Source organism: Schistocerca gregaria, chromosome 2 (genome assembly GCF_023897955.1).
Source record: "Schistocerca gregaria isolate iqSchGreg1 chromosome 2, iqSchGreg1.2, whole genome shotgun sequence".
Classification (NCBI taxonomy): domain Eukaryota; kingdom Metazoa; phylum Arthropoda; class Insecta; order Orthoptera; family Acrididae; genus Schistocerca; species Schistocerca gregaria.
In genome coordinates, this window is record NC_064921.1 from 256,811,268 (window position 1) to 256,838,214 (window position 26,947).

At 38.1% G+C, this 26,947-nt stretch overlaps 1 protein-coding gene across 1 annotated transcript in view; it reads right to left on the reverse strand.

Moving 5' to 3' along the window:
* Positions 1-957: 957 nt before the first annotated feature.
* LOC126336811 (WD repeat and FYVE domain-containing protein 2) overlaps positions 958-26,947 on the reverse strand; it is a 64,886-nt gene continuing 38,896 nt past the window's right edge. Inside the window, exons 6-7 of the mRNA XM_050000855.1 lie at positions 10,396-10,628; positions 958-1,768 (exon numbers count right to left, since the gene is read on the reverse strand). Of these exons, the coding sequence (XP_049856812.1) occupies positions 1,630-1,768; positions 10,396-10,628 (372 nt within the window). The 3' untranslated portion in view covers positions 958-1,629. The remainder of the gene's footprint in view (positions 1,769-10,395; positions 10,629-26,947) is intronic.

The following is a 26,947-nucleotide window of genomic DNA, read 5'->3' on the forward strand; positions in this document are numbered from 1 at the left end:
TATGTAGTTACAGTACACCAACAGGCCAGATGGTTTCCAGAGAATGCTTTATACATTAAACCCTTGCTCCAGGTGTTAATTTTCACAAGACATTTCACTGTTTCTGGTTTGGTGTTTCTCAATCCTACAATTTTCATGAACAATATTGGTAGATTAAGCATATGCTGTCCGTTAATGTAATAACAAGGTACTTGGTTTAAATTACGAACAGTCTAGTCAAGATACTGATTTGTCAGTCACAGAATATCACCTTACGTTCTACTTCATTGCCACTATTACTGCCTGTTCTGCATAAGGTTACTTGCTTCTCATTCTGATCCGATTCACAAGAACGTATGACCACACAACTGTTGGCGACTAGAATAAAGCATGTACGGGGGCTGCTCAAAAAGAATCCGACCTATTTTTTATTGGTGAAACCAATAACGGTATCTAAGTATGAGCACAGGGTCTACGTTTGTAGGCATATCTATTGCACATGCCAATTTTTTTTTCGTGACTGTGGAAACAACCAGTCGCTGGCTAGCTGTTGACAAGTAAACATGTGTAAGTAGCAATTGTCAGATTTTGTGTTGTGGGTAAAATGACAGAAAAAAAACGGAACATCATTAGTGTATCATATTTTGCTTTAAGCTTGGCGATTCTCAAGTTGAAATGATCTGCAAGATTCAACAAGTGTTTGGGAATGAAGAAATGGGTTCCACACAGATGTTTGCTGCAAGATACTATTACCTGTGAATATGCTCCTACATTTTTAAAGCTTCCAACCAAAATTCTCAAAAAATTGCACATCTCATATACAACTATACTCTTTTAGAAATAATTCTGTAAGGGCAATACAAATAAATGATTCTCTTGTAATGCATATACAGTGATCAGTAAGAAGTTCCAGAAGAAATAAGATTCAGCAACCATTTACACAAAATAAATGAGAACTTCAATAACAAGCCAAACATATAAAGACAAATTTTTATTTTAGGATACTATAAATTCTCAAAAAATTTTAATAATCAACAAAATGAATTTCTACTGAGGACAAGATGCATCCACATGGTAAGTAAATACTCATACATAATTAATAAGAAACATCAAATGCAAATATCTCAACTGCCTGTAAATGGATGGAGCATCTGGGATACTAGTAATGAACATTCATAAATACTGGCACTTAATTATAATGGGAATTAATAATACTCTGATAACATATAACTCACTTCTCATAGATGATTGACAACTGCATCACTGCTATAAAATAAATTTCTAAACAACAAAGGAGCATTGCTGATATTACTATTTAACATTATAAATATTTTAGCATCATAAATGAACATTGTTCAAATCTAGTAGAAATAATAATTTTACAAATTCAGTTTAATAAAGCTCTGCCTTTTTGACTATTAACACGTTAGCATTATATATCATACTGATTTCCGAGTCATTTGGCAATAAAATAAATCAGTCGTACTTTCTTTTACATATTCCTCACATATAACAGTTTATTTACATACACATTTATATACACATATATATCTTATTTATACTTTGTAGTTCCATCAGTCTCTTCCGCTGCATATAGTGAAGCAATTTAGCTGCACCATATCTGATATCCACCAATATACTCTTACGCCTTCACTGTAGGAGAGCCGAGACATCCCACACTTTGATCAGACGGTCCTGACCAACTGTTAACAACCTTTTTCGTGGTTCATCTAAATCCATATAGACAATGCTATGTTTTGCTTCATGGAATGTTGCCATTGGTGTATGACTGAAATAAAGAGGGTACATTAATTTGGAAAATGAGTATAAGAACTATCTACAACTAAATACTTTATGCACATGCCATACGGAAATAAAAACAAAACATATAGCCTACTTACAACCAATGGAAGCTTTAGTGGTTTGTGGCAAGCAAATGAGAATAAAAACTTTTTACTCTCTACAATAAGAGCTTTCTGATTTGAATTCATGCCTTTGCTAAACTTAAGTCTTTTTTCAAATGGTATTTGCTTGCTTTCTTCCTTTGTTTCTATTTCAGTTTCCAATAAATAATTGTTTCTGTTTCCAATAAATAATTGTTTCTGTTGTAAAGCAAAGGCGTTTTCTCTCTGTTGAAGTGGGCCCTCCTCTGATTCAAGGTGTTTGTTAACATTAGCTTTCTTTTCCCATCCAAATATACAGAACACAGATTTTGAAAATCTGTAGCATATAAGCCCTGGTAAGCATGGTGCCAAGTCTTTTTGTGGGTATTCATAGCCGTGTGACCCATTCTTGACACAGAGGTAACTGACTAGATACTTAGGGCAGAAGTAGAACCCAAAATAATTCTACTCACGTTTTACAGGAAGAGTCTCTGCATGGTCAAAAGAAGTTGACCAGTTTTGTTTTCAGATACTATAGTGCAGGTACTATGTAATGTAGCAGTCTCCTGTGAGTGTAGACAAACGAGAACTTTGATCATCCAACAGGGAGGACGAATGTGAGGAAAGTCATGCCACCCTCTTGAAAGCAGTCAGAACCCATGCATGTTTCTGCAAAGGCAGAACTGACACATGGTTGCACAGATTGCTGATTTCTTCTGGTGTCTCTACATTCATTTCAAAATAAGAAAAGAAAACAAAGAGCAACACACAAGTCAAAGCAAAGCAGAGTGTACAAAGCATTTGGCAACAGCTACTCCACAATTTCTTGTTGAGGCTGGAGCACCGTAAATGACACTTCTTACCGGACCTCTGCTGTATGTAACAATAGTTCAAACCCCTGCCATCTAAAACTGATATGTTGAAGTGCCTGCATTACACCAACTTAGGCTTTAGCAGACAACCTTATACGTTTCTTTGTTCTAAGATGCTAGGTCCCACAGCTGAGCCCTATATTTGCCATACATATCTTTTCTCTGATACATATCATTCAATAACCCCCATTGACTTGGAACCAGAATGTAACTTACAAATGCATTGATACGTTATTTTCATGCATATGTGCGCTCGTTATTTTGCAAGCACGTACTTATGCACATTCCCTTTCATACTGGGCTCTGCCAGATGTCATGCAATAAATAATAATCAAAATTTGGTTACTTTTTTGAGATTTTTTTGATAACCAGTTAACAAGTTTTTTGGGATTAGAAGAGTTGAGGACAACAAAAGAAATAAACAGAAAGGCAAAAATGGCCTGAAGATCTTTTGGCAAACTAAAAAAAAGGTTTTAAAAAATAAGTTTCCAATGTGTCTGACACATAAGGTTTAGATTTGTGCCTATTGGCAGTTCTGACTTACATCCAGTGTAAATTCGAAGTTAATTAAAAACACAGGGTTTTGTCAGTAAGAAACAAATAGGTGCGAGTTATGAATTCTTAGGAGAGGGGGAAAAGAAGGGATCAGAGAACAGACAAAAGTGGAAGAGAGGATTGAGGCATTTTCCAGAAGAAAAGTTCATGGGACAATTTTTTTGAGATAGAACAGTTTAAATACTTATGTTCAATATAACCCAATAACGACCTGCTTCTAATATACAAGTATATTTTAATGGGATGTGCAATACTATTATTAAGTAAATATTTCCACAATTCTAGATATTTTAACCTATTTTTCACATTAAAAATATAACATTTATAGGCACTTTCTTCATAAAGCAGTGTCAGTAGGTTATAACTAATAAACATTTCTTTTATCAAATGTTATTTTAAACCCTCAGAATGCATGAGACCATAGCAGTAATACTGTTGTTAATAAAAATTACAATCAAGGAACCCACAGAAAGGTACAAAAAGAAAATAACAGAAATAAAATACCACTGTTTTATTCAGTGGTCCATACATTATGATGGACCATTTCTCTGTTATCATTTCTAGTTACTGAAGGATCATCTGTTTCTCCTCCTCCTCCTCCTCCTCCTCCTCTCCCTTTTTCTTCTCCCAGTCCTACAAGGATATTTGTTTTCTAAATAACATCTGGTTGCTGGTGATTAGTGTCAAGCACACTGTGTAACCACAAACTACTTCCATCATCCATTTACTTAAATAAATCCTCAACTCCCTTTTCTTTTTCTGGCTTCACTAGATAAAATGCCAGTGTTGATAAAATCAGTTTTTCAATACTCCATTACTGTACTTCTGTTCCCACAGTCAGAACGATGTATATGGACCTTTTTATGTTAGTGAGCCTAGTACTGAACCATCTACTTTGTATTTCAGAACAAAATACTTCTGAATTTTAAACACAGTTCCTTTAGCAATAGGTTTCTTGAAGTCATCAGCACTCGTTACATTAAAATTAATTGAGCAGTGCTGCACACAAACGACTCAGATAGAAACTCCCCTGTTCTCTGGCTTGACTTTGATAGGATATTCTATGTAACACACTGTTTAATTTTTAACAATTTCTTGAAAAAGGGAACACAGACCTTGGTAACCTCCTTCCAGAAAATACCTCAGTTGTGATGTGATGTACGAAATGGAGGCGGGCATGACACAAAAAGTCAGGCAAATGGAAGATGGATGGATCACAAAAGCACTTTACAGAATTCCAAGACGCGCTGAAAGACTCACGGTGATTTAACAGAAAGGCACAGATGAGATTACAAAATATGTAGGAGGAATGTGAATGTTGGAAGCTGAGGATCATAATGCATGGACAACTCTGGAGGAGGCCTTTACCCTATAGTGTCTGTGACAATGACGATGATTGCCAACCTCTTGTTCTTCCCTTCACATAATTATTAGCCACAGGAACACATCCATCTCACCTGTTGCATTCTAGCCATCCTACCTCACTGGACTGTTAATAAAAATATCAGCACAATGTTCTTCTGATCTGTGTAAGGAGATTCTTTATCATTTTTATGAAAACTCTAAAATCTAGCCCCACATTATTCAAAACTCTTCAAGTTCCAATGAAAATAGCTTCTCACAGTTTTACGACATTACAATCATCAACCCACTCCTCCACAACATTGTGCCTTGCTTTCCCAAAACCTTTCTTAGACTGTTTCTAGCTATTACAGGAACAGTTCCACCCCCCCCCCCCCCCCAACTCCCCCAGAAGGCCCAATGGTACCAATCGACCTCTTCTTCATCCTCAGCCAAATGGTGTTACCAGATGTGGGTATTGGGGGTGGGGGTTATCATAAGGCTGAGAACCCAGGTAGGTCAAAAACATATGGTCATCACCCGAAGTACTAATCACAACAATTGATGGGAACCAGTGTAACCACATCAGCACACCCGTTAACAACAGTCCCGTCACTGGTATTAACAATTTCAGCATGAAGCAATGGTGTGGAGTTACTCTTCATATTTCTGATTTGCATGAAGTTTTTCAAACTGTCTATAAATCAAACTGAATGCTGGAAGAGAGATCACAGTAATAACTTACAATACACTCTTCATCACAGCAGCATCTTCAAACAGCTCATTTTGCAAAATCTGGAAATCTTATTAACACTTCATACTTTTGGTGCAGGGGACTTGCTGTCAGTCACAAAACCGGGTCCTCTTATTCACATGATCTGTGTTTCATGTTACTGTCTACTTCTCTTTTCCGACTTCAACCACACTTCATTTCCTTAGTTTCTGGAACCTGTAGTCTTAACTCCCTTTGCTTTGTATTCTCTTCTCTCTTCCATCTTTCTTCTATTTTTCCTCCTCTTTTTTATGCACCTCATTGTGTACTACCATGCTGTTCTAGTTTCCACTCTTGCTGCTTCTTCCTCCTCCTCCTCCTCCTCCTCCTCCTCAATTTGGCTCAATAGAGCATGTTTATGTTCCTCTTTCTAATTTCTCCCCCTACATTTTAACCTGACTGACTTTTTCAAAAACAGCAGTTTTGTAAGTTCAAGTTTTTAAATATTATCTGTTGTAAACCACTGTTAATTTCCATTTCACCATATCTTGTCATAATTCACTTGGTCAGTGCTGCTGAGTATCTTTGCCTTTCTTAAAATAATTTACTTATCCCTCTTGTCACTATTCTGCAAACAGGATTACCCAGTCCCCAAACAGCGAGATGAACTTTATTGTGCCTGAAGCTTGTGTGTTTAAGACCTGTGTATGTCTCCCTGGTCCACAAATACATACATCAAATTCACACAAAGAACCATGGCATATACTCAATGTTGAATAACATACACAATAAATTAAATATACAAATAACAACTTCACATCACTAACATTTTAACTTAAAAACTTATAAAAATTGCTTGGGTTCTTTTTATACCAAACTGACGCTTAACTGATGAAAATTACTCATTAAGCAAAAAACTGTAATCAAAATTTTAGTCTTTTGCACCATATGCTCCACAATTTACAAGTTTCTGAGTCAGCTCAAGAGATGAGCCTAAGGCCACTATTACACAATGCACCTAAGGTGTATGCCTATGCAACAGTGCCCAAAGTGTACATGTTTGGAGACATACACAAGTTCATGTTGGCTGATTGCATACACAATATGTGCACGATAATAATCACCATGAATCTAAGCATGCATACTAGACAGCAGTAACTGCACAAAACTCTATGAAGAATGTCTGATTTCTTGTAAAGTAATTCATTTGAATTAAAAAATTTGTAAGTGTTCAAGGTTCCAATTTATAAAGTAATTATTGTTGTCTTACAGAACTATCACACAATTGTGCTCTTACTGTTCTGAATTATGCACTCAACTGTTCATTTCATATTATGACACTTGTTCCTGCAATGATATTTTCTCCAAGTCTATGTTTGTACAGCATTTTGCACATGGAGGACACAGTTGATTTTGGAGTTACTGCTTTGGCAGTGTCTATAAACACTAAAATTTGGGCAAAATGACAACAACAATTGAAAGTCAGATGTTGTTAGGTCAGAACCTGGCTGGAAAGAAGAGAAGATGGCAGGGGCAAATAGTCCTTATTAATGTAGGAATAGGGGCCTAAAGAGCCAAAGGAATTTCGACACTTCATGAATATGGATGTGACTTGTTTTAAGACGTGCCACACTGGGAATTTGCTTACCTGACACTGGTGCAATTTCGCCAAATTGGAAGTAAGAATTTAACAATATTTTTAACAATATTTTGTGAGTTTGCCAACTATATCCAATTTTTCCTTCCTAGCATGGTGAAATACAACCAGAAAAGTAATCAAGTGGAACATGAACTTTCGTCAATTGTGCTATGTACACAATTGAAAATCACACATCTATAGTTATATGAATATTTCCTCAGAAATAAACGATTGCTGATGTACTTTATTATGATACAGTAGGTCATGAGGATCACACAGACACCTTTACTTACTATATGCCTGGATTTGCATCTTAGTGCTTGTTTGGTCTATTTCATTTGTAGATCACACAGCATTCAGTACAAAGAAAGCTTTTTGAAAACACCATGCATAAAAGAAAGTCTGCTGGCAAAAAATATTACTTTTGTGTAATTACTGCATAAATCAAAATTTGCTCACTAAAAAATGTGTAAAAATCTCCAATATGAATAGCTGAAGTTAGCTGCTAGGAACATATAACAACAGTAACAAGCAGCAAGCATACTCTTGAGTACCCCCATATGTGCACTCGCGCATTGCTGCCATCTAGTGCGCCTGCGCAGATAATGCATGCGTTAATTCTGTACTACCAGATGGCTGTTGTGCTAGATTGCTGTCACACTAGACCTGTACTGTTCGTGACAGATCATCATGTAAATTTTCTTCCTCTATGTGATACTTTACTGCAGAAATGTTTGTCAATGTCAATGTTCTCAGTCACACTACAAGTTTCTAAAGGGTTATCCGTGAATAACTCGAGTGTCTGCTAAGATAATGATGCACAAACTACAAGACATAGAGAAATGCGCACACATCAGTTGGTGGAGTATCTCTCGTTTTTAACTCACATTACAGGTGATCAATGTGGGTACCGTTTGTTATGCAACAAACGCCAGTAGAAGTTGAAGAGAGTGTGTGCACAATTAGCTGAAGCCCCTGCAGACACAATGACAGCTGCTCACTTTGGAAATCTGTCGATTGGGTCACCTATCGGCAGGTACAAACCAATTCGATACAACAACATGGAGCTGATGATTTGTCTACATGTTCTGACAAGGCACGAGGCTAGAGCAACTACGCAACAGTGCACACTGTTAGTTTAAACTTGGACAGATGCTCTGTGCTCATTTTTCTTTATGTCTAATAGTTTTTGCAGTCTTCTGAAACCCAGAGATACTTACGAATAACCTTGCATATGTGTTAAAAACAAGTCCAGTAATACTGTTCCACAGTTCAGCACCACCAGTCAGTTCTGAGCAATAGCATACATGTCTGAAGACACTGAAGATGAACTCACAGACCGAAACTAATCACAGCAATTTTCTTCATACTTTAGAAAAAAAGAGTTTTTCTTGCACAGTGAAAAGACTCAGCAGAACATCCACAGACTTACAAAGCTATCCTCCCTGATCAAAAGTAGTAAGTAGTGAAATAAGTAAGTTTGTTCAGCCAGATCTGGGGTAAAGTACTTCTGAATAACCTATCAAACATGTAACATCAAGTCGGTTCTGAGTCAATGAATGAACTTTTGCTCAGATGCAATGAAAGTTCAACAGTATTTTACCCATTTGAAATATAATATGAATGAATCCAGTTTCATATTACACTTATGTATTACATTTACCACAAACATACTCTGATAACATTTCACTTCTGACAATGCACTTCCTCTTCCCTTGCGAGTCTGTAACACTCAACCATTTGTGTTAATATGGTGAAACCGATAAATTAACTATGCCCCTGTGGCACAAGAACTGCCCCATTATGTACATAAAGACAAAATCAATAAAACTTATGTTCAAGATCAATGACCAAGAACAGTGCTGTACAACAGAAAACGGGATTTACTTTCAATGTTGTGTTGTGTAACACAAAATACAGTGTCAATCACATCCTTTCTTCATGGCAATCCAGTTAGAACTGAACAAAGTAACTTAACAGGTAACTATTGACATTCAAGAACCTAATTAAAACAGTTATGTCTGGCGTGCTGACATTAACTAATCCTGATGATGAAGTTGAGAAGCCCTTTGAGATTGCAGATGATGCTATCATTTACAGTCTAGTAAAGTCATCAGAAGATGAAAACTAATAACAAAAAGATTTAGACACAATATTAGCATGAGGCAAAGAGTGACAACTGTAAACAATAAAAAGTGTGAGAATTCCTTTAAGCTGAAGATCCATAACAAATCAGACAAATTTAAAAAATATATAATCAAATTAATACCTATGAATTAAATTTTACCATTCATTAAAATTTAATTAACTAAAATGTAACAACACAAATTGAAACATCTTGCTGAAAGTGTTGTAGGAACGTCACAGCGAAGACTGCATTTTATAGGCCGAACAGATAGAATATTTAACAAATCTACTAATTAGACTGCCGACATTATGCTTTTCTGACCTCTTCTGGAATCCTTATCCAGTAGAATTGAAGAAGTGCGGATCTTTTTGTATCATCATGAAACAGGGAACACGAGTACCACAACACAATATGTGAAGAAGAATGGTTTCCTCTATCAATAATATTTCTTTCAGATGATTCATCTACTACTCACTTGATTCACCACAGCAACCCACTGTGAAATTCTATCATCCATAAAAACTGACTCACACTTCCATTTTGTATTATTTCAATAATAGCCTTTCTCACCCTAGGTTGTTAATAATTCCCCTCCCCTACATGTAGAGTGTTCAGTATTGTCTAATTCTCTGTTCTGCTTCTTCTCTTTCCCTAGTGACTAATATATAAATAAACTCCCTAATATCTTTAAAAATTCAAGTTCCCTTTCTCTGATTTCTCAGCCAGTTAATTTTATATTGTACGAATACTGCTTATTCTTGGCATGTTTCTCTCTATTCTGGCTGAGATCTCTAAACCCACATTCTATGGGGAACAGTCAAAAAGTCAACAAGTGAGGTGGAAAAAAGTAAGTAAACTGTTCTTTACAGCCTGGGTATGATCATGGTTCCAGAGGTGAATACAAAAATTTTTCCATGAAGGCATCAACTGCCTTGACTTACAGTGGGCTAAATGTATTAAAGGTTATGGTGATTACTTTTGAAATAGAAACAGCTTACTTACTTTTCCCATATGTGTCTCTTTCATTTACTTGCCACTTATATGTACAAAGTCCCTGTCTAGCTCATCCACAATCACTATTTTTATCAGTATTTTTATAAAAACAACTAGATGACTACATTTTAGTCATAGCTGCAGACAAATTCTTATATGTACTGCTTGGAAAAACAAACTAAATACAAAAGAAAAATTTGTGCATACACGCATAAAAAAAAATGCTTATCATAGTTTATTTTCATATTTTCTGCAGAAAAGTACTGTAAATATGAACAATCTGTATCACTTACTCAGCATCCTTCAGCTGGACATGACAAGGGTCACAGACGCGAACATCAAATTCAAATCCCATGACAGGAATAGTCGAACGACCATTGCTGCAACGATCACATACTGCACGACCGCATAACCGACAATGGTGCTGTCGCAGACCCAGTTGGCGTTGGTCCATCATGGCACGCAAATTCCAGAAGAATGGACGTCCGCAACGCTGACATGTATCAGATTCCTGCCATTCGGGAGTCTATGGCACAAAGCCCATACAGAACTTTTAGATCACACCTTAATGCAAGAAATTTTAGTAATTTTTATGTCATACTTTGCACAAAAATAACCCACTCTCTGAAACCTAATTTCATATCCAAAGATCATGATTGTTACTTTTTCATGAGAAGGGATAATAAATAGTCTTAACTCTTAACAAAATTAAAATGTTTGAGATAAACTTTGAGACAGTTAAATGACAAGTAACAGTTATGCGAGTGTAATTCTGGCTACTGTGAATAAAAATTAAAAATATCATGTACTTTACTTTAAATCATTACTGTTAAACTGTTTTATTTTAGCTATTACTACATCACTATTCCTTTCTCATTCATAGAATAGGGATTTTATTACAAATGTATTTTATCCACCATTCATTTCACACAACCTTCCTACAATATATATGTACAAGGTCCAATCACTTTAATGCGATCACCACCCACATTCGGCATCAACAAGCAATTACCACTCATTGATGGCAGATGACATTAGTGGCAATCAACAACATATAAAGCATGTCAGGGGGATGTGGCAAACTATGTAATTGTCATAATGTGGAAATTTAGCTATTTACACGATGGCCAACTGGGCACAATCATTAGTGTTTGGCGGAAGCATTTCCAAAAGTGGCCAAGTCTGTAAATTGTTCATGTATCACTGTGGTTAAAGTATACTAGGCTTGGCAAAATGGTACTATGCAAAACTAGCGCCAAGGAAACTGTGACACGTGCACCATGGACCACAGACGACAGTGGTGGACAATGGCTGCAGACATGTGTACAGGTGAGTATACATGCAAGTGTTAAGCAATTGACCACTTAGATGAACCAGGAGGCTACCAACAGTCTCTTCAATGGCAATTGCACTAACATTGCTGTGTATGGGCCTCTTCAGCAGGCACCTGTTTCATGCACCTGTGCTGACTGCTCTTCATCAGTAATGAGGGCTGGAATTTTCATGCCAATACTGGAATTGGATGTACACAGTGGCGACTTTGCCCTTTTCAGATGAATCACATGCTCCAACAGACAGATGGCTGTTGCCGTGTACATCATGAAACCTCAAAGCAAAGGGATCCAGGCCAGAGGAGGAAGTGTTATGGTTTGGGGAATGTTTCCACGGCATTCTCTGGGTGATCTTATTCTGAAAGACCCAATGGATCAATACAAGTATGCATCTATCCTTGAGGGCCTTTTTTCCACCCAGTAGGATAATGCAACTTGTCAGACCGCTCGCGGGGTGTGTGTGTGTGTGTGTGTGTGTGTGGGGGGGGGGGGGGGGGGGGGAGGGGGTGTTTGAAGAGTAACAGCATTAGTTTGCCATTTTCCCCTGGCCACCAGTCTCCTAGGATTTAAATCCAACCAAGAATCTGTGGGACCACCTCACTCGGGCTAATCATGCCACGAGTTCTTAGGTGGCAAACCTAGCGCAACTGACCATTGCTCCAGATCCTCACCGAGTCTCTTCCTGAACATCTCACAGCAGTCCGCACTGCAAACGGTGGTTAATGAGGTTTCTGAAAGGTGATCACTTTAATGTGTCTGGACAGTGTACTACTGTAAATTTCCTCCTGTGTACCTCTCTTTGATCCAACACAATAAACCAAGCAAGGTTTGAAAAATACAATGGTCAGTCAACGGACTACACTACTTAAGAAATGAAGCACTGTAGAGAGGATTTCCACACAATAATGAACAGCCATTTCAAAATGCTGAATGTATGTGACCAGCCATATAACTATAAGAAAGATCACAAAAGCTCTGGCACTATTATTTTGCAAATCTATGAGAAGGGTAGCTGCTACTCACCATATAGTGGAGATGCTAAGTTGCAGATAACTACAACGAAAAGTCTGTCAGAATGCGAGCTTTTGGCCAATAGGGCTTTTTTTGGAAAAAGACAACACCAACACACACACACACACACACACACACACACACACACACACACACACACACACACACACACACACACACACATATATATACAAAGATTCCAAGACTTACTTCCAAGACTTACCAAGCGGGAAAGCGCCGGCAGACAGGCACATGAACAAAACACACACACAGAATTACTAGCTTTCGCAACCGATGGTTGCTTCTTCAGGAAGGAGAGGGAAAGACGAAAGGATGTCGTTTCGTCTTTCCCTCTCCTTCCTGAAGAAGCAACCATCGGTTGCGAAAGCTAGTAATTCTGTGTGTGTGTTTTGTTCATGTGCCTGTCTGCCGGCGCTTTCCCTCTTGGTAAGTCTTGGAATCTTTGTTTTTAATATATTTTTCCCATCTGGAAGTTTCTTTCTAATATATATATATATATAGTCTCTGGCTGCTGAGGCCAGACTATGAGCAGCAGCACATGATGGGAGAAACAACTGGGTGGTGGGGGTAAGGAGGAGGCTGGGGCGGGGAGGAGGGGAGATAGCAGGGTAGGGTTTCCCTCCCTGCTCTTATTCCAGCACTACACAGCCCTCTATTCCACCAACACACCCACAATCTTTTTTACTTCTCTCCTTTTCTGCTCCCCCCCCCCCCCCCCCTTCTCCTAACTGCCTGATTGCACCTAACTACCCTGCCCTCTCTCCACCTCATCCCTGTAAGCTCCCACAACCAACACTTTACTGTCTTCCCCCCCCCCCCCCCCCCCCATGCTCACCACCACCACCACCACCACCACCACCACCACCACCACCCAGTTGCTTCACTCATCATGTGCTGCTGTTCACAATCTGGCCTCAGTAGCCAGAAACTGCAGGTGTGTGTGTGTGTGTGTGTGTGTGTGTGCGCGCGCACACGCGCACACCTGTGTGTAGGTGTTTGTGTGTTGTGTATTTCCAGTAAAGGCCCTGTTGGTTGAAAACTCACTTTCTGACAGTCTTTTTATTGTGCCTATATGCGACTCAGCACCTCCCCTATATTGTGAATAACAACTATCCTTTCTATAATATTGTTACATACTATTCTAGATTTTCCATTGCTTGGTATTGTGCAAATTCTCTCTCTCTCTCTCTCTCTCTCTCACACACACACACACACACACACACACACACACACACACAACTAAAAAATATCATACTCAGACAGAGAAGTATAGGTGAAAATTTGTACCCATAACACTACAATGGTGCTGATTTTTAAGTAACATTTAACTATTGTAGATAAATATAGGTGTTGGGAATTGTTCCTTATGTCAAAATTCTGCACACACTTAAGATGAATAAGATACAGTCTCTCTTGGCAAGCAATGTTAACCATACATCTGTCTGTGCAACAAATTTGTTGCGTGCTAATAGCACAGCAACAATGAATGTTGTCAATAATGTTATCACACCCCCAGCTATATTTCTATCTTCAGTTGAGACATGAAAATCTCCAAGTGTATCTATATCTTACAACAAGAGGCATGAATTTTGTATAAAGATTAGTGTCAGTGGTGGTTTTGTTGAGTTACTTTGGAACTATGATTATGGGAGCTATACATGACTATCATGTGCTTGTAACCCTCTTTGGCAAAGCTGAATTCAACACGTGGATCACAGTATCAAAACTAGGAAAAATAAATTTAATATTTAGCAAACAAAAAATAAAAACTGCTCAAACTCAAAGTAAAAAATATAAATTTCTTGGTTGTTGGACAACTGACTATTTGAATGTGCACACAGAAATCAAGATCTAAATGGAAAAAAAAAGAATGATATTCATTAGAATGATGTCATATTGTACTTAACTGTTGATTAGGCCTTAGAGTAGCTCTGTTTCACAGAGCTGAGCCACAGACTTTAAAAATGTGACTGTGGAATGACCAAAGGCTTTAGAACTACAGCACTACACAGAGAAATTATGGGCAAAGCTTCAACGGATTGTACACCACACACTAGAGAAATATATGCTGAGTAAGTGAAATAAGAATCAAAATGACCCACCATGGTTTAACAACAAAATTCGGAATGTGCTGAAGAAGATCGCCCCTCAAAAGAATGTGCACATGGTAACAGGAAAAAAATATTAGAGATTCTTGCATCTATAAAAAGATCAATGCGAGAAGCATATAATTACCATCACCATACCTTAAGAAAAGATCTTGCTGAGAACTTGAAAATATTCTGGACCCATGCAAAACCACTAAGCAGGTCAAAGGCTTCTATTCAGGCACCTTGTGTAGCAACAGAAGACAGCAAAAGGAAAGCTATAGTTTCCAACATCTCATTTAAGAAAATGATAATGCAGGAATTTCTTACAAACATATCATTATTTGACAGTTACATGGACTCCTATGTGGAGGGCACAGTAATAGGCACCCCTAGCACAGAGAAGCAATTAAAAGACTTGAAAACAAATATGTCATCATGCCCAGATGAAATCCCAGTTTGGTTTTACAAAGAGTACTATAAGGCATTGGTTCCTTACTTATCTTGCATTTATCATGAATCTCTCACCCAGTGCAAAGTCCCAAGTGACTGGAAAAAGCTTAGATGACTCCTGTATACAAGAAGACTAAAAGAACAGACCCATAAACGTACAGAACAACACTCTTAATATTGGCTTTCTGCAAAATTCTTGAACACATTTTCTGTTTAAATATTTAATTTCTTTGAGACTAAACAGCTTCTATCCACAAATTAGCACAGTTTTAGAAAGCATCACTTGTGCAAAAATCAGCTCACTCTTTTCTCATATGATATCCTTTGAACCATGGTTGAAGGGTAACAGGCAGATTCCATATTCCCAGATTTCCAGAAAGCATTTGACACCATGCCACATGGCAGACTGTTGATGAAGGTACAAACATATGGAATAGATTCTCAGATATTGAGTGGCTCTAAGACTTCTTAAGTAATAGAACCCAGGAGGTTGTTCTCAATTATGAGTATGCTTCAGGAGTGCCCCAGGGAAGTGAGATTGGACTGCTGCTGTTTTCTATACACAAAAATGATCTGGTGGACAGTGTGAGCAGCAATCTGCAACTTTTTGCTGATGATAACTTTGGTGTACAGCAAGATGCTATTATTGAGTAACTGTAGGAGGATAACAATACAAGGCTATTTACGACGACAGGCCACAATGTTCAGATCAAGAATTTACTTCAAACTTTGTACACTTCTAGTAGTCCATGTGCAAGCAGTCAGGTGTACTACTTAGGCAATTTTGAGAAAATCACAAGAACTTTTATGCGTTTATTATATACCACTGCATTGCGATGTTGAGTACAAGATGGTGGCGGTCCAATGGGAACTGTTCAACCGGCGCATATGCTGGATTGCTGCTAATTTTTTTCTTTATTTCTTGGAGTCATAATTTTTTTTAAACATTGATCACGTTATTTCTTTCATATTATATTTTACAGGTAATATAACAGAAAAAATACATGTATTTTATTGCATTTCCAATGTTATTTGACTGTTTACAAATTTTTATCATTACAACAAATATTATACTTATGGCCAAGAAAATGAACAAAACACAAGTGTTCCTGAAAATGTATGCCTGTCGTGATTTGTGAAATCCCTTACACTTGCAATCAGTAAGATTCCCAGAACTGCTCTGGACATGGGCAGTTCTATCACAGACACTGTGACAGGCCCCATTCGGCAAATAGCTTGTGCAGTTGTGACATATCAAGAATGGATAGTGTAACTGCAAATTTCTTGAAAATCACAAAAATTTATGTTTTACTGCAAAAGTGGAGATGACTCACAATTCTTCAAGTACTGTGGATAATGAATGCCATGAAAATTCAATGCATAATGCAGTTGAAAAATGTCAGTTAAAAGATATATTTGTGTACTGTGATATTCTTCTTCAAGAATCAAACCTTACAGACACAGAATCATCAGAAGCAATTTCTACAGATGCACTGACAATTGGAGAGGAATTTCATCAGTCTACTGTCAAAATGTTAGGAGAAAATATAATTGTTACTGATGAGAACACCAGTCATTCTGATGAAGTATATAAAGAAGGGCTGTACAGTGAAATTTTAAGTTTTCAATCAATGAGAATTATGAACCAGCCAAAAAGAAGGCGAAAGCCACATACACACCATTGGTGGAGAAAAAAAAGGTAGTGAGACTGGCGAAAGAACACACTACACGAAATCTACAGCCTCGCCAGATGAAAGGATTTCAAAGTTTAAAAAGAAAGGATGAACCGAAGAGATGGGGGAAAAAACATAACTGAGGAACAGCAATCGATAATATCAAATAATTATCAACTTAATATCTATTTTTTTAATTTCACCAACTGTATTTGAACAACAAATTATGGCAATGAAATTAAAGCCAATGGGTGAACTAAGTAACTCAAGATTCTCTTAGTATCCTTAGTCAGTCATTTACCATCTTCTTCATCAAAGGGTAGAGGCATGGTGAGCCATTCTTGCTAAAGGAAGAAAACCCTGTTGACAAATCCTGGCCCTCCAGGTTGGGGGTTGTGCAATGGGACAGCTCTCCATCCATAGAAACAGACAGCCAATTCAAATACTGAGTAACATGCTTCAGTTTTCAGGTGGTTTTAATGTATTTCGACTACAGGACTGAAAATGGACTTTGCATTTTGGTATCTGGAATGTACGAGCATCCGGAAAAAAAAAAAGAAGTTTTAATTGATATAAGGTGACACAGCATTGTTGAAGCTGTCCTTTCTGAAACAGAAAAGAAAGGTACTGGTTGTGAATATCTCCTGGAGTTCCCACATTATGTTAATGGCATGGGCAAATAAACTATGGTCAAAATACACAACCTTGTGGCAGGCAGTAAGTGAAAGGTTGATACAGCTACACCGGAAAGCTAGAGCCATGAAAATAATCACATTGGAAGTGTACGACCCAGCTGAAGACTCATCATTGAGTGTAAAAGATTCTGAACAGATGCTGATAGAAACTGCAGAAGCCATTCCAAGCGGCTATGAGCTGATACTGGCAGAAGATTTTAATGGCAGAGAATGGTAAGGGAAGAATAATAACACTACTTGGATGCAGGGGGAAGATGTTGGGAATGAGAATATGAAAAGGTTGGTGGATTTATTGGAGCAGTATGAATTTTGATTGGAAAATACATTATTTGCTCACAAGGACATAAATAAATTTACATGGTATAACCATAGATTATCTAATCTTGAGGCAAAAAGTCAGTTTGAAAGTACAGGTGGTCAAGAGTTAAAAAATAAGCAGACTGTGGAAGTGTCCACCACCTGGTGGAATGTACAATTTATATCCCCTATACCTTCCGGAAGGGTGGCGAACAGAAGAGGACGCAACATGCCAACAAGAATGAAATTATAAGGTACAAGTTGGACAGTTTAAGGGAAGATGGTACTAAGTACTTTTATCAACGGTGGTGGTAAAAAAATTGGAGAGTGCAGAGAGAACAGTAGAACAGGAATATGAACACGTAAAGGTGGCCATTTATGAAACAGCAAAGGGAGCTCTTTGGGTATATGAAAAGAAGATGAAACCAGTTTGGTGTAATTTAGAAAAAGAAAGAAAAGAGCAGCTTATTTGATGTTCCTGAATGTGAATGATAGTCAAAGGAGAGAGCAATAGAGGACTCTACATACAGAAGCAAAATGAGAAGTGTTAAGAAAGAAAAACAAGGTGCAGGAAGAAATATGTGAATATGTAGAGAGAATGATTTGTGGGGCTAAGCTGCATCATGAGAACATTAATCATGGCCAATGGACAAAGTATGTTATGAATTTAGTCCAGGAAAGTCAGCCTGAATTCTCATACAGATGTGAGGTGAGGATGGAACAGGACGAATTATGGCATTTAGGTATAAAAGTTCTTCAACAGGCTGTGAGGAGCTGTAAGACAAAGACATCAAATCAACACAGAAAAGTACTATTTTCTACCTGACCCTCTTCGATTTTCATGAAGTTTGGTATGTTTATTGCACAGAATGAAAAATACCAAACCACAGAATTTTAGCACACATAAGACAAGAATAATGGCCAGTTGCAGTTCTAAAAAGTGTGTAGAAAATCTGACAAACACTGCTGAGAAAACTGGCTGTAACTTCTGTTCTAGTAAAGACAGAACAGTGAACCAAGTAATTTTGGAAAGGTCTTGAAACAAGCTTTTCAGTGATAATCAATTTTGTCATATTTGAAGACTTACACAATTCAGGTTACTCACCATCATCGACCTTGAATTTCTCAAAACATGTCACCTTCGAAATTGATGGGAAAAAAATTGCTTCTTCATGTTACACTATACAAACACAGTAAAAAATTTACTTGGGATGGCTATGGGATTAGGAGATGTAAATGAATATGTACAGTAACGTGTTGCATTAATGCAAAATAAATTTTATTCAGACTCCAACAATATAAAACAAAGCACTGAAAAACAAGTTTATTGTTAAAAAGGCAGTGTTATAACAACGCACAGTGTGGTAACAATGTAGGCAGGCCAATATCAAGCTATCAAATATTATATGGCAGTGTGGCTGCTACATGTACACAGAGAGCTGCTGCAAGAGGTGGTGGATTTTTAAATTATACACTCCACTTTGAAGATGGGTTTTGAGAGGATAATGTGTTATTGTAATCCATTCAGAGATTATGAACACAACAGATACAAGAACAATCTACATAAAGTGCAAATGGTTGATATGATCGGTGGCATAACAGCAGACTACAAAATAGGTGATAAACGTAGAAAAAAATTAATTCGGGGACAAGGGTCGGTGGATGACCCAGCTACACTGAAACAAATGGAAACCACAAACCTGCATAGCTCCTCAGATGAACCAGACATATTTAACCCCAAAAATTGCTTTAGATGCATTAAATGATAGTTTCGTACGTCTTGGTTAGTCCCCAGTGAGAAAGAATAGACTGGGAGAGAAAATAATGTGCACAGAGAGATTATGGGCAAGTGGCTGAGGTATTCCGAAGTAAATATATATCTGGTGTGGAAGAAAATGCACATTATTAAACAAATGTTGAGTCTGAAATGGTAATGCAATTGACAGAAATTCGGTACCAGCACCACCAGCAATGAGAAGATCCAAATTCTGATATTTCCTACAAGAATTTGGAGCATTTGAAGAATTGAAAATGAATTTGGAGTCTCTACCTATTCAGCAAGAAAAGTAAAACAATTCGTCAAAGAATATGGCATCTTAGCCACTCCCAATCCAAGACCTAAACAATTGTGAACCGTTTCACAGAATTCTATAACAGAGACAATATAAGCCACTGTTTGCCTGGAAAGACATATTGTTTCTGTCAAGGAAAATGGTTCCAGGATTCATAAACAAAAATGGATACTGTAGGGAAACCTGCACGAACTGTCTCAGATGAACACCCGGGACTGAAAATAAGATTATTGAAATTCTGCCAGTTGCGACCCAAGAACTGTGTGTTTTGGCTGGTGCAACTGGTACCCAGTGTGTGTGTGTTTGCAGAAGTCACAAAAATGTGAAGCTCAGGCTGGAAGGTTCCAGGCGAAGAGAGTTGACATGTGATACACACTGTCACCTTAGCACCTACAAACCCTGTGTTGGTTGCATAATTTGTAATCTTGCACTGCCAAAATGCTATATGTCCAGTTGTGGAAACTGCCCAAGTACATATTCTATCAAGCCACACATGCAAGAGTTGTCTGATGAAAATGGAATTGATGAAATAAAATAAACTGTGGATATGTACAGATAGAACAACTCTCTAGACTTGTGTACCACCTGTGGAAGATTTCTTGGAAAACCTTGCAGGTACATTAAAAAAGCTTTTGTTGCACTCCTTCCTAGCCACCCAAAAGTGTGAATCTGCAACATCTGAAAGACACACTTGGTGACAATGAGTAAGTTGTAATATGTGATTTTCCAGAATATTATGCATTTGTCCTGCACAATGAGGTGCAGAGGTTTTACTGGAACAATGCAGAGGCTGCCATTCATCCATTTGTTGTTTATTATAGACATCCAGAAAGTTATGCCGTTGATGCCATTTCATTTGTTATAACATCAGAATGCCATAAAATGACACAGTGAGTGTTCATCTTTTTCAGCGTCACTTAGATTTATGAAATACCATTTCCAATTAACACCTAAGTATGTTTTCTACTTCTCAAATGGTGCTACAGACCAGTATAAAAATCACAAGAATTTGCCAACAAAACTTTTCCTCAGGCTGATTTCAGCATCCATGCAGAGTGGCACTTTTTGGCCACATTATATGGCCAACGACCATGCGATGGTATTGCTGGTATCGTCAAGAGGCTTGCTGCTCATGACAGTGTGCAGTGTATCTACAATTCTCAGATAGTGACACACAGACAGACGTCTGAATGGTGATCCAAGACCATTGATGCGTGTCACTTTCATTACACGACTAACAGTGACTATGATGATGAAGAATCTCTCCTGCAAGAGTGATCTGCACACACTCTCACAAGTTACATTGTATTATTCCCACTGGCTATAACAATGTTCAAACGGAAGTTTTCTCCAATTCATCAGACATCAGGAATGAGTCTTAGCTAGGACCCAATGAGACTCATACTTTGTGATACGACAGGGTTTGTTGGATGCTTGAATGTGTTTAGAATGTTAATGAAGATATCAATATGGTTGCAATTAGCTTCCTACATACTCTTGGCCCTTCACCTTCATACATATACCAAGAGAAACCTGATACCCTAACTGTGGACAAGGAGGACATTCTTACAAAGGTTCATGTGAGAACAGCAACAGGGCAAACGTATTTCCTTTGACCATAAAATGTGCAGTGTCATGTCGCTTCCTAGCAGTGAAGCATAGTAAGTCTAGGTTACCCGTCTTGTCACATTTGTTTCTGTAAATCTGAACTGGTTTACCATGCCTTCCAAGTATACATTCAGCTGGGATGCCTATATCATGTTTTGCATCACTGACTGACAGATGTCATAGTGTGTGACCTCCCATATTATAAATGCTTGCTACTGGTCTGCTAACTGTACTAAATTACTGTGCTATATTATACAATATCACCTTTTTAACAGTAAACATATTTTTCAGAGCTTTGTGTCATGTTCGATGTTGTTGGAGTCTGAATACAATTTATTTTGCATTAATGCAGCACATTGCTGGACATATTAATTTATATCTCCTTATCCCAGTTTCAAACCATCTCGATTTTTTACTATGTTATGTAGTGTAACATGAAGAAGTAATATTTTCTTCATTCAATTTTGAAGTCGACATGTTTTGAGATATTCAAGGTTGAAGGTCACTGATCTTCACTGTGTACATTCTTCAAATATGACAAAATGGTTTATCACTGAAAAGCTTGTTTCAAGACCTTTCCAAAATTACATGGTTCAATGTTTTATCTTTATTAGAGAAGAAATCACAGCCGTTTTTGCCAGCACTGACTTTTCTGTACATTTGTAGAACTTCGAGTGGCCATTACTCTTGTCTTGTGCTAAGATTCTGTAATTTAGTATTTTTCATAATTGAAAAGGGTCAGGTTGGCACCTATGCTGGTTTGACATGGAATGGCTCAGAAGGATATGGATCAAAATATCCACAGCTGGGGAAGTCTAGTCCACAAACACTATGGAGGCTGTTTGAAAGAGTATTAAATGGAAAGGATGTTCACTGGTATGGGAAACATGTTACATAACATCAGTGCATAAGGTAGGGTTATACAATGGCCCCAATTATTACAGAGCATTGGCAGTGACCCAATCATTGAAAGACTGTACTCAAAAGTACTCGAAGATCTGGTACAGGAAGAAATTAAGTCACAAGAAGCAAGAAGAGCAAGCAAGATTTCAAGCAAGAATGCCGGTAATGGATGAAATCTTCTCAACGCAACTAATATGTGATTAAAAAAAGAAAAAAAAGAAAAAACGAAAAAAAAAAACAAACACCTAGATTGGACTGCAGACACATGTTGCATTCACTGACAGTGAGAAAATGTACAACAATTTACCCACGAGTGAACTGTGGGTGAAGTTGAAAGAGAGAGAAATGGATGAAAGATTCTTAATGTTATTAAATTATTCTGAGGTGACAAAAGTCACCGCATAGTGATATTAACATATACAGATGGCGGCAATATTGTTTACACAAGTTGTAAGAGGGCAGTATATCGGTAGAGGCATCATATGTACTCGGGTGATTCGTGTGAAAAGGCTTCCGACATGACTATAACTGCATGATGAGAATTAACAGACTTTCAGCGCAGACTGGTAATTACAGGTAGATGCAGGGGACGCTCCATTTCGGAAACTGTTAGGGAATTCAATATTCCCAGATCCACAGTGTTAAGGGCATGCTGAGAATACCAAAGTTCAGGCATTACCTCTCAGCATGGACAACACAGTGGCCAATGGCCTTCACTTAATGACAGAGCAGCAGCTTTTGCCTACAGTTACCAGTGCTAACAGACAACCAACACTGCATGAAATAATTGCAGAAATCAACGTGAGGTGTGTGACTAATGTATCTGTTATGATAGTGTAGTGAAATCTGGCATTATTGGGTTACGGCAGCAGACGACCAATGCGAGTGCCTCTGTTAGCAGCATGGCATCACCTGCAACACCTCTCCTGGGCTCATGACCATATAGGTTGGATCTTAGACAACTGGAAAACTGTGGCCTGGTCAGATGAGTCCCGATTTCTGTTGGTAGGAGCTGATGGTAGGGTTCGAGTGTGGTGCAGACCCCGCAAAGCCATGGACCAAAACTGTCAACAAGGCATTGTGCAAGCTGGTGGTGATTCCATAATGGTGTGGGCTGTGTTTATATGGAATGGACTGGATCCCCTGGTACAACTGAACCAATCATTGACTGGAAATAGTTATGTTAACCTACTTGGAGACCATTTGCAGCCATTCATTGACTTCATGTTCCCAAACAACAATGGAATTTTTATGAACGACACTGCACCTTCCCACCAGGCCACAATTGTACGTGACTGGTTTGAAGAACATTCTGAACAATTCGAGCGAATGGTCTGGCCATCCTGAATGAAATTTATGGGACACAATCCAGAGGTCAGTTCATGGTCGAAATTCTGCATCATCAGCATTTATGCAGTTATGAATGGTTATAGAGATACTTGGGTAAAAAAAAAGACTTTTCACCAACATGCAAGCCCTACTCATAACACCACAATGAAGGTGAACAGAATAAACTGCTATGTAGTGTAACACAGCAGGAAGACAGGCAGGCAAGCAAGCAATATTACGTCAGCCTGTTTGGGTTAGGCATAGCTTTCCTCGGATGAGAGAGAGACAGCCTGCCCATTTGGCTGGTATTGTGTAAGAGCTTGCCTACCTGGGTAACAGGCAAGCATAAGCAGGTTAAAAATGGAATGTGTGCACCTCTGACACTGTATGTGGTGATGATGATGATGATGGAGGAATTATAACTACAAGAGTTTTTGTAATTTCAAGAAGCCACAGCAAATTTTGGTAAAGCGTTCAAAAAACTGTTGAAAAGTTAATGAAAGAGTTTCCTAACGTCATTGTAACAGGTTGTGGTTCTGGGAAACTTACCACAAAGCTCTATAATTCATTTTTAACCAGCATCATGTTTCTTTATGTGGGAAAAGAAAAACCTCTTGGTAATAACTGATTCTTGGGGGAGGCGGCATCAAACGACTCCTGGTTAGTACGATGACAGCTTTACTAACAGTGCAGGTCTTAGAACTTCCATGATTAAAGTCTCTGATTTGCCAATTATGTGATATTTATTTTAATAGGCAAGTTAATCATCAGTACTTCCAATATTCCACCTAACTATGCTGCATTTTCCTCAAAGTTGCACAGTGGCCATTTAATCTGCTTCCCTGTGTAGGTGTTTCGCATGTCTCAATTACAATCTCTCAATCTCATGCCTTACAAACAAGTCAGACTGAACAGCAGGAAACAAATTATTGGGTTGCTGACCACAGAAACACCATTGATAAAGGATTACCAATATATATGAGACTGTGTGTAGCACATAGAAACAGGAGAAATTCTGAACTTGTGCAGATGTATGGATTTTTCATCCGCAATTAATCCAGTATTACAAACAGCATTCTACATATAATCCAGATTATCTAGCCACCAGGGTTATAAATACAAAATCAAATAGGGGTAATGCAGGAGTAGGTTTAATAACGAATAAAAAAATAGGAGTGCGGGTAAGCTACTACAAACAGCATAGTGAATGCATTATTGTGGCCAAGATAGATACGAAGATCACACCTACTACAGTAGTACAAGTTTATATGCCAACTAGCTCTGCAGATGACGAAGAAATTGAAGAAATGTATGATAAAATAAAAGAAATTATTCAGATACTGAAGGGAGACGAAAATTTAATAGTCATGGGTGACTGGGCTTCAAGAGTAGGGAAAGGGAGAGTAGGAAACAGTGGGTGAATATGGATTGGGGGAGAGAAATGAAAGAGGAAGCCGTCTGGCAGAACTTTGCACAGAGCATAATTTAATCATAGCTAACACTTGGTTCAAGAATCATAAAAGAAGGTTGTATACATGGAAGAATCCTGGAGATACTAAAAGGTATCAGATAGATTGTATAATGGTAAGACAGAGATTTAGGAATCAGGTTTTAAATTGTAAAACATTTCCAGGGGCAGATGTGGACCATGACCACAATCTATTGATTATGATCTGTAGATTAAAACTGAAGAAACTGCAAAAAGGTGGGAATTTAAGGAGATGGGATCTGGATAAGCCGAAAGAACCAGAGGTTGTACAGAGTTTCAAGGAGAGCATAAGGGAACAATTGACAGGAATGGGGGAAATAAATACAGTAGAAGAAGAATGGGTAGCTTTGAGGGATGAAGTAGTGAAGGCAGCAGAGGATAAAGTAGGTAAAAAGACGAGGGCTGCTAGAAATCCTTAGGTAACAGAAGAAATATTGAATTTAATTGATGAAAGGAGAAAATATAAAAATGCAGTAAATGAAGCAGGCAAAAAGGATACAAACATCTCAGAAATGAGATCGACAGGAAGTGCAAAATGGCTAAGCAGGGATGGCTAGAGGACAAATGTAAGGATGTAGAAGCTTATCTCCCCTAGGGGTAAGATAGATACTGCCTACAGGAAAATTAAAGAGAACTTTGGAGAGAAGAAAACCATTTGTACGAGTATCAAGAACTCAGATGGCAACCCAGTTCTAAGCAAAGAAGGGAAGGCAGAAAGGTGGAAGGAGTATATAGAGGGTTTATACAAGGGCGATGTATTTGAGGACGATATTTGGAAATGGAAGAGGATGTAGATGAAGACGAAATGGGAGATAAGATACTGCGTGAAGAGTTTGACAGAGCACTGAAAGACCTGAGTCGACACAAGGCCCCGGGAGTTGACAACATTCCATTAGAACTACTGACGGCCTTAGGAGAGCCAGTCATGACAAAACTCTACCAGCTGGTGAGCAAGATGTATGAGACAGGCGAAATACCCTCAGACTTCACGAAGAATATAATAATTCCAATCCCAAAGAAAGCAGGTGCTGACAGATGTGAAAATTACCGAACTATCAGTTTAATAAGTCACAGATGCAAAATACTAATGCGAGTTCTTTACAGACGAATAGAAAAACTGGTAGATGCGGACCTTGGGGAGGATCAGTTTGGATTCCGTAGAAATGTTGGAACCTGTGAGGCAACACTGACCTTACGACTTATCTTAGAAGAAAGATTAAGAAAAGGCAAACCTACGTTTCTAGCACTTGTAGACTTGGAAAAAGTCTTTTGACAATGTTGACTGGAATACTCTCTTTCAAATTCTAAAGGTGGCAGGGGTAAAATACAGGGAGCGAAAGGCTATTTACAATTTGTACAGAAACCAGATGACAGTTATAAGAGTCGAGGGGCATGAAAGGGAAGCAGTGGTTGGGAAGGGAGTGAGACAGGATTGTAGCCTCTCCCCGATGTTATTCAATCTGTATATTGAGCAAGCAGTAAAGGAAACAAAAGAAAAATTCGAAGTAGGTATTAAAATTCATGGAGAAGTAGTAAAAACTTTGAGGTTCGCCGATCACATTGTAATTCTGTCAGAGACGGCAAAGGACCTGGAAGAGCAGTTGAACAGAATGGACAGTGTCTTGAAAGGAGGATATAAGATGAACATCAACAAAAGCAAAACGAGGATAATGGAATGTAGTCAAATTAAATCAGGTGATGCTGAGGGAATTTGATTAGGAAATGAGACACTTAAAGCTGTAAAGGAGTTTTGCTATTTAGGAAGTAAAATAACTGATGATGGTTGAAGTAGAGAGGATATAAAATGTAGACTGGCAATGGCAAGGAAAGCGTTTCTGAAGAAGAGAAATTTGTTAACATCGAATATAGATTTATG